At 43.8% G+C, this 9,929-nt stretch overlaps 1 protein-coding gene across 1 annotated transcript; it reads left to right on the forward strand.

Annotated features, from left to right (window-relative positions):
- The first annotated feature begins 7,585 nt into the window (after nucleotides 1-7,585).
- On the forward strand, nucleotides 7,586-8,218 carry LOC138872101 (uncharacterized). Its single transcript, XM_070150119.1, has one exon. It carries the CDS (start codon nucleotides 7,586-7,588, stop codon nucleotides 8,216-8,218), a length of 633 nt encoding a protein of 210 aa, XP_070006220.1.
- The last annotated feature ends 1,711 nt before the right edge of the window (nucleotides 8,219-9,929 follow it).

Below are 9,929 nucleotides of genomic sequence, written 5' to 3' on the forward strand. Positions count from 1 at the left end.
CGTCCGTCTAAGGGTGAAATGTTGTACTCAACTCCACCCGAGTACCCAACTCATACTATACGTCCCTCCAAAATTGTGATGTGAACGGATTACCTCTATCTGAAATGATGGAAACTAGAATACCATGCAAACGAACAATCTCTCGGATATAAATCTCCGCTAGACGCTCCGAAGAATAGGTAGTACACACAGGAATGATGTGTGGCGGACTTGGTCAGCTGATCCACAATCACCCAAATGGCATCGAACTTCTTCAAAGTCCATGGTGATCCGCTCCCACTTCCAATCCGGAATCTCTATCTGCTGAAGCAACCCACCCGGTCTTTGGTGCTCATACTTCACCTATTGACAATTGAGGCACCAAGCTACAAACCCAAATATATATTTCTCTATCCGCCTCCACCAAAAGTGCTTCCTCAAATCCTGGTACATCTTCGCGGCACCCAGATGAATGGAATACCGTGAACTATAGGCCTCCTCTAGAATCAACTCCCAAAGCCCATCAATATTAGGCACACAAATCTGACCCCGTATCCTCAATGGCCCATTATCACCAATAGTCACATCTCTGGCATCACCGTGCTGAACCTTATCGTTGAGGACAAGCAAATAATGGTCGTCAAACTGACTCTCCCTAATACGATCAAATAAGGAAGACCGAGAAACCACGCAAGCTAGAACCCGACTGGGCTCCAAAAGATCCAATCTCACAAACTGGCTTGCTAAGGCCTGAACATCCATTGCCATGGGCCTCTCCGCTACTGATAAATAAGCCAAACTCCCTAAACTCTCTACCCGGCAACTCGAAGCATCGACAACCACATTAGCCTTGCCCGGGTGATACAAAATAGTGATATCATAGACCTTCAGCAGCTCTAACCACCTCTTCTTGCGCAAATTAAGATCCTTTTGCTTGAATAGGTTCTGCAAACTCCGATGATCGGTATAAATCTCGCAAGGAACACCGTATAAATAATGACACCAGATCTTCAAAACGTGAACAATAGCAGCCAACTCGAGACCATGGACAGGATAATTCTTCTTATGCACTTTCAATTATCTGGACGCGTAGGCAATCGCCCTACCGTCCTGCATTAATACCGCTCCAAGTCCAATCCTCGAGGCATCACAATAGACAGTAGAAGACCCCGAACTTGTAGGCAATATCAAAATTGGGGTTGTAGTCAAAGCTATCTTGAGCTTCTGAAAGCTCGCCTCACACTCTTCCGTCCACTGGAACGGAACACCCTTCTGAGTCAACCTAGTCATAGGGGCTGCAATCGATGAAAACCCCTCAACAAAACGTCGGTAATAACCAGCCAATCCAAGAAAACTACGGATCTCTATAGTTGAGGATGATCTGGGCCAACTCTACACTGCCTCTACTTTCTTCGGATCCACCTGAATACCCTCACTCGATACCATATGGTCCAACAATGCCACGAAATCAAACCGAAATTCACATTTAGAGAACTTAGCATATAACTTTTTTCCCTTAAAGTTTGGAGCACTATCCTCAGGTATTGCTCATGATCTTCCCGACTCTGGGAATATAACAGAATATCATCAATAAAGACAATGACGAACGAGTCAAGATATGGCTGGAACACATTGTGCATCAAATGCATAAAAGCTGTTGGGGCATTGGTCAGCCCAAACGAAATAACAAGGAACTCGTAATCACCATACCGAGTCATAGAAGTAGTCTTCGGGATATCTGGCTCCCGAATATTCAACTGATGGTAACCTGAGCACAAGTTAATCTTAGAAAACACTCGTGCACTCTGTAACTGGTCAAACAGATCATCAATACGAGGCAAAGGATAACAGTTCTTCACTGTAACTTTGTTCAACTGGCGATAATCAATGCACATACGCATAGAACCATCGTTCTTCTTCGCAAAAAAGATAGGAGCACCCCAAGGTGATACACTGGGCCGAATAAAACTCTTATCAAGAAATTCTTGTAACTGATCCTTCAGCTCCTTCAACTCAGGAGGAGCCATACGATACGGAGGAATAGAAATGGGCTAAGTGCCCAGCAATAGATTAATGCCAAAATCAATATCTCTATCGCGCGACATGCTCGTAAGATCAGTTGGAAACACATTAGGAAAATCTCGTACTACTGGGACTGAATCTATTGTAGGGGTATCAATAGTGATATCTCTCACATAAGCTAGATACGCGTCATACCCCTTTTCAACCATTCGCTGGGCCTTAGGGAAAGAAATAACTCTACTGGGAGTGTGATCTAAAGCACCCCTCTAGTCAACACGCGGTATACCTGGCATAGCCTGCATCACAATTTTGGCGTGACAATCAAGAGTAGCATAATGAGGCGACAACCAGTCCATGCCCAAGATAATATCAAAATCTACCATGTTGAGCAACAATAAATTGGCTCTGGTTTCAATACCACTAAGAGCAACCAAAGACGACCGATAAACGCGGTCCATAATAAGAGAATCTCCCATAAGAGTAGAAACATAAATAGGGGAACTCAAAGAATCTCGAGGTATACCCAGATGCGGAGTAAAATAAGAAGACACATAAGAATAAGTGGAGCTTCGATCGAATAGAACCCATGCATCTCTGTGACAAACTAGTACAATACCTGTGATGACATAATCGGATGCAACAACCTCGATATGGCCAGGAAGGGCATAGTATCAGGCCTAGCCTCCCCCTCTAGGGCGACCTCTACCTCCGCGACCTCTAGCTTTAGATGGCTGAGCAGGTGGGGTAGCAACTGGAGTTGTAACCATAGCCTGAGAACTCAGCGGGGCACGTTGTGGCTGAGAAGTCTGTATAGGTGCACCCCTCCTAAGTCTGGGGCAATCCCTCACCATAGGCGTTTGTCACCACACTCAAAACAAGCTCTTGGAGGACATGGTGGTTGTGACTGGCTCGGGCCAAGTCTGTTGGGCTGACCACTAAAAACACCCCGTGTAGGAGGCGCACTAGATACTAGAGGTGCATAATAAAGCTCCTGGGGCCTAGGAGGAGCTGGAATACCAATTGTTGTTGGAAGAGATGAATGAACAGGGTGACTCATATAACCCCTACCATGATGACCTGCAGCTGGGGCACGAGCAACAGAATAATGGCTCGACTCTTGAGACTTCTTGGCCTCCCTCTCCTCTCTCTCCCTAGCTTGCATACCCTTTATCCTACTAGCAATGCTCACCACTTGCTGATAAGAAATATCCATCTCCAACTCACGAGCCGTGCTAGATCTGATGCTGGGAATAAGCCTCTCAATAAACTGGCGAACCCTCTCGCGAATAGTAGAAACCAAGGCTAGGGCATGTCTATCCAAGCTGGTGTAACGGACACCATACTCCGAGACAGTCATAGTATCCTGGCGCAAATGCTCAAATTCTGCGCACCATGCATCCCTAAGGCTTTGAGGAACAAACGTTCTTAGGAACATATCTGAAAACTAAGTCCAAGTCAGTGAAGCTGCCTTATCCAGACTGTCTAACTCATAGGTGCGCCACCACTCATACGCGACTCATCAAAGCAAGAAGGCAGTGAAAGAAACTGAACTCAATCATGATATACCCATAGTGCGGAGGATACGATGACACTCCTCTAGCCAAAGTGGTGTACATGCTCATGAACTACGCAAGAGTCTCCTAAAGTGCTGGAGTAGTAGTAGAACTAGGCGTATCAGGTGCTTGGACTCTAGCTGGAACTGCTGGTGGTACCTCAGCGGTAGCTTGTGCGGGTGCTCTAGCTGCACCACGTATGCGTCCTCGGCCTTTACCCTAGCCCCAGCCTCTGACGACTGCAGTATGGGGCGCGAGTGCCTGATCAGCTCGAGTAGCACGTGTCCTCACCATCTGTGAGAGAATAGAAGGTAGAAGATTAGAGTTGTGACATCAAAATCTCACACGACAAGGAAATCAAATGATGTGAAATTTTCCTAACGGTTACTTAGCCTCTCGTAGATAAGTACAGACGTCTCAATACCGATCTGCGAGACTTTAATAAACCGACTTGTGATTCATGACTCCTATGAATCTAGCGCTCTAATACCAACTTGTCACGACCCCAGTTCACCCTCTGTGAACTATCGTGATGACACCTAGTCTCTACAACTAAGTAAGCCTAACAAATGTGAATAAGGAACAATTTGCGGAAGAAAATAATATAAAACAAAAAATAACAACATGAAATAGTATTTAAGATGCCACTCGGCATATACAATACAACTCTCGAAACTAAAAACATTTCCCAAAACCTGAAATCTCATGAAACAACAAGCCTTTGAATGTCTACAAGTATCTAACTCCAGAATGTCTAACAAAAGTAAGTACAGAAGGGCTAATACTTAAAGAGAGAATAGAAAGGGACTCCTCGGTCTACGAATGTGGTAGATATACCTCGAACTCTCTGGGAAAGTCGCCTCGCCTCAAGAGTGATAGGACTGAGTCGAAGTACCTGGATCTGCACATGAAAAACATGTGCAGAAAGGGCAAGAGTACACCATATCGGTACTCAGTAAATGCCAAGCCTAACCTCGGTCGGGTAGTGATGAGGAAAGTTAGGGCCCTACTGAGGTTAAATGAAATATAAGGTGTAATAGTGTAAAAATAAGACAGTATAATAAGTGCAACAGTAAGGAATAACACAGAATAGAAAGAACAACAAAAACTACTACAAAGGCAAAGTAAACATGGAGAGAAATACAGCTCAACACATAAATAACAACCGGCGATTTCCTAGGATACCGTCTTGTAGTCCCAATTGTAAATATCCAGTGAATCTGCCGGGATACCGTCCCGTAGTCCAACTCATAGTGCAAGGGGATCTCCCAGAATACCGATCTATAGTCCCAAATGTAAATACTCAGTACAGGGGGAATCTACCAGGTGCAGTCCCATAGTTCTAATGTAAATGTGTAGGGAGGTCTCCTGGAATACCGTTCCGTAGGCCCAACGTAAACATATAGGGGGATCTCCCAGGATATTGTCCCGTAGTCCCAAAGTAAACACACATCAACAATAGAAGAATGCACTGTTCAATTCAAATTCCCCAAGGTAAAACAGGTATTTCTAGCCTAGCATGTTGCACGTAATCCAAATAAGGCAACTTGAGCAAGTAAAGCAATTAAGTCAATTAGTCATGCTTCCCTAAAATAATAACAGGCTTAAATTGCAAGTAGTATAAACAGGAAAAAGAAACACAATTAAAATTACTTAAGAAAAACCAGATTTTTCAACAATTAGCACAAGTACGCACTCGTCACCTCACGTACAAGGCATCTCAAATATCAGCAATACCAAATCCTAAGGGGAGTTTCCCCTACACAAGGTTAGGCAAGCCACTTACCTCGAACCAGCTTAATATCAACCCGAAACCACGTTCTTGCCACGAGTACTTGACTCCAAATGACCAAATCTATTCAATTCAACTGCATAATGTAAATAACACTTGAAGTAACTGATTCTACAAACAAATTCTAAGCTAATAAGCGAATTTAGGAAAAATAACCAAAATGCCCCTCAGGCCCACATCTCAGAATTAGGTAAAATTTATATTTACAGAATCCTCATACTCTCATGAGTTTAACCATACCAAAATTATTAAAATCCAATGTCAAATCCCCCATCAAAACTCAAATTTTTGGTCTAAGAACTTTCTCCAAATTTTCTTACAAATTTCGAAATTAAATGATGAATTCATATTTATATTAATGTAATACAAGAAAAAAGGAGTTTAGAATCGTCACCCAATCGATATCTCTGAAAATCCCTCAAAACCTCTCTCAAATCCGAGCTCCCAAGCTTTAGTTTTCACAAAAAAGCTAAACCCTCGACTTTGAAATTTTATATTCTGCCCAGACACGTTCTTCTTCGCGAACACGAGACTACTATCACGAACGCGATGCACAAAAATCCTACTAGCCAACTTCCTCTTTCGCAAATGCGAGGTCCACTCACGAACTCGTAGCTTACAGTAGCGAACCCTACTCGAACGTGCGGACAATGTCGCGAACGCAAAGACCAAAGGGTTCATACCCTCGCGAATGCGGGACATCATCACGAACGTGAAGAACGATTCAACTATTTCACCTAGATGCTCTACGCAAATGCGAGATTCTCTCCCGAACGTGATGAATTCTTTCTCTACAACACAACAACAGAAAATCTGCAATCTTTCCAAGTCCAAAAACAACCCGTTGAGCATCCGAAACACACCCGAGACCCCCAAGACATCAACCAAACATGCCAACCAATCCTAAAACGTTATTAAAACTTTTTCCAATCTTCGGAACACTCAAAACAACATCAAAACACCAATTAAACAACGAATTCAAGCCTAAGAACTCCAAAAACTCTCAAATTACGCTTTCGATCAAAAAGTTTATCAAACCTCGTCTGAATGACCTAAAATTTTGCAAGCACGTCATATTCAACACTACGGAGCTACTCCAACTTCCAAAATTTCATTCCAACCCCATTATCAAAATCTCACTATCAAACCGGAAACTTTAAAAATTCAACTTTTGGCATTTCAAGCCTAAATTAGCTACGGACCTTCAAAACACAATCCAAACATGCCCCTAAGCCCGAAATAACCCAATGGAGCTAACATAATTCCATTTCGAGTCTATCTTCACACTGCTCCGACTACGGTCCAAATTCTAAAGCTTAAGCTCTCGTTTAGGACTATGTGTCCCAAAACACTCTGAAACTCAAAACAAAACATCCCGGGGAATCAAAATAACATAAAGAGACACAGGGAATGCAGTTAATAGGGGATCGGGGAATTAATTCTTAAAACGACTGGCCGGGTCGTTACATCAGCCCGTGTAGCAGGGTTTGAGAATCTGAAGCAAGGTAGCAGAAGTGTGTAGGAGTACCACATGGAGTTTGCCCGCCTGTCCAAGTATGCTATTCACATGTTTCCCACAATGGAGACCAGGGTGCGCCGGTTTGTTCAGGGACTTAATCCTTTAACTATTAATGAGGCTTCTACTACTGCCTTGAATTTCGACATGAATTATGGGAAGATGGTAGCATTTGCTCCGGCCACAGAGAACCGTAAATTGAAGAACATGATGGAGAGAGAGGATAACAACAAGGCCCGATCTACGGGCAACATGGTAGAGTCACTAGGTAGGGGAAGATCATCGTTTTGGGGAGGATCATCAGGGTCATCCTAGTCTGTCGCACAATCTTCAACTAGTGCACCGCCATCAAGGCCCAGCCAATAGCAACAATAGAGTCATTTCAAGCCCAGTCAAGGTAGCAGGGGAACCCACCAATAGGGTCAGTCAGGGGGGAGATCTTAGCAGCAGAAGAGGTTCCCGTGCCCTAAGTGCGGAAAGGTGCACTTAAGGATTTGCTACATGGAGTTACCCATATGCTACGGATGTGGGATGAGGGACCACATTCAGAGACATTGTCATGTATCCTACCAAGGTGCGGGTAAGGTTACAACACAGCCATCCAGTCCAGCAGCTGCTACATCTTTAGCACCCTCTCCAACTCGAACTGCTCCAGCACCTGCGGGGCGTGGTGCAGCTAGGGGCAGTGCGTAGAGTTCGGGAGGACCCAGCCGGTTCTATGCTATGAGTGGTCGCCAGACCGCAGAGGCTTCTCTAGATTTTTTTATAGGTATTCTTACTATACAATCTCATGATGTGTATGCACTTATTGACCCCGGTTCCACCTTGTCCTATGTTACCCCTATTGTTGCAATGGAAGTTGGGATAGAACCGGATCAGCTTCATGAGCTATTCTTGGTGTCTACTCCGATTGGTGAGTCTATTACGGCTACTCGAGTTTATAGAGGTTGTGTCATTATGGTGCATGGTAGGGATACCATGGCCGATCTTATTGAATTGGGGATGGTTGATTTTGATGTAATAATGGGAATGGATTTGCTTTATTCATGTTTTGCCAAACTTGATAGTCGGACTAGAACTATGAGGCTTGAATTTCCTAATGACCCCAATGTGGAATGGAAAGGAGATAATGCAGTGCCAAAATGTCGGTTTATTTCTTACCTTAAGGCTACAAAGATGATCAAAAAGGGGTGTATCTATCATTTAGTTCGGGTTACGGATACCGATGCCGAGGCGCATAGCCTTGAGTCTGTGCCAGTTCTGAATAAATTTCCAGATATCTTTCCAGATGAGCTCCCTAGGATCCCACCAGACAGGGAGATTGATTTTGGGATCGACGTGATGCCAGGCAAGTAGCCTATATCATTTCCACCTTATAGAATGGCACCGGCAGAATTGAAGGAATTGAAGGAACAGTTGAGGGATTTGTTAGATAAGGGTTTCATTCGGCCAAGTGTGTCGCCCTGGGGTGCACCGGCCTTGTTTGTAAGCAAGAAAGATGGGTCGCTACGGATGTGTATTGACTACCGGCAACTAAACAAAGCCACAATCAAGAATAAATACCCTCTACCAAGGATAGATGATTTGTTTGGTCAATTGCAAGGTGCTAAGTGCTTCTTAAGAATTTACTTGCGGTCCGGATATCATCAATTGAAGATAAGGGAGCAGGATATTCCAAAAACAGCTTTCAGGACCCGGTATGGTCACTTTGAATTTCTGGTGATGTCTTTTGGGCTAACAAAGGCCCCGACAGCTTTCATGGATCTTATGAATCAAGTCTTCAAGCCTTTTCTAGACTCCTTTGTGATAGTGTTCATCGACGATATTCTTGTGTATTCCCGAAGTCGGGAGGAACATACTGACAATCTCAGGGTAGTTTTGCAGACTCTTCAGCAACATCAACTATATGCAATATTTTCGAAATGTGAATTTTGGCTTGAATCTGTCACGTTCTTGGGTCATGTGGTCTTCAAGGAATGGGTTATGGTTAATCCTTAAAAGATTACAGTAGTAAAGAATTGGCCTAGACCCTACCACTTCAACAGAGATTCACAGTTTCTTGGGTTTGGCTGGGTACTACAGATGATTTGTGGAGGGATTTTCTACTCTTGCCTCTCCATTGACTAAATTGACACAGAAAGCAGTTAAGTTCCAGTGGTCCGATGCTTGTGAAAGGAGCTTCCAGGAATTGAAATCAAGATTGACTACCATGCTGGTATTAACCCGGCCAGTGGGTACAGAGGGATATGTGGTGTATTGTGATGCTTCGAAGATCGGGCTTGGGTGTGTGTTAATGCAACACGGCAAGGTTATAGCTTATGCTTCTAGGCAACTCAATAATCATGAAAAGAACTATCCAACCCACGACTTAGAGCTTGAGGCAGTGGTGTTCGCGCTAAAGATTTGGCGACATTATTTGTATGAGGCCCATGTGGATGTATTTACGGACCACAAGAGCCTTCAATATATTTTCAAAAAAAAGGAGTTGAATATGAGGCAGAGAAGATGGCTAGAGTTACTCAAGGACTATGATATCGATATTCTCTATCACTCAGGAAAGGCCAATATTGTGGCGGATGCTCTTAGCCAGAAATCTATGGGAAGTTTTGCTCATTTGAAGGCATATCAAAGGCCATTAGCCCGGGAGGTTCACCAGTTGGCTAGCTTGGGAGTTCACCTTGTGGACTCCAATGAAGGAGGAGTAATTGTGTAGAATAGGGTTGAATCATCACTTGTGGCGGAGGTGAAAGAGAAGCAATTCAACGATCAATTATTGGAACAGCTGAAGGAGGGGATTCATAATCACAAGACCACAACTTTTTCTTTTGGCATGGATGATGGTACCCTACAATACCAAGTCCGCCTATGTGTTCCAGATATTGACGGCCTTCGAGAAAGGATCATGGCCGAAGCTCACACTTCCTGGTATTCTGTATACCCGAGTTCTACGAAAATGTATAATGATCTCAAGGAAGTCTATTGGTGGAACAACATGAAAAGGGAAGTGACAGACCTTTTGGCAAAATGTTCAAACTGTCAGCAAGTGAAGGCCGAACATCAAAGGCCT

The sequence above is a fragment of the Nicotiana sylvestris genome, chromosome 1, assembly GCF_000393655.2.
Source record: "Nicotiana sylvestris chromosome 1, ASM39365v2, whole genome shotgun sequence".
NCBI lineage: Eukaryota > Viridiplantae > Streptophyta > Magnoliopsida > Solanales > Solanaceae > Nicotiana > Nicotiana sylvestris.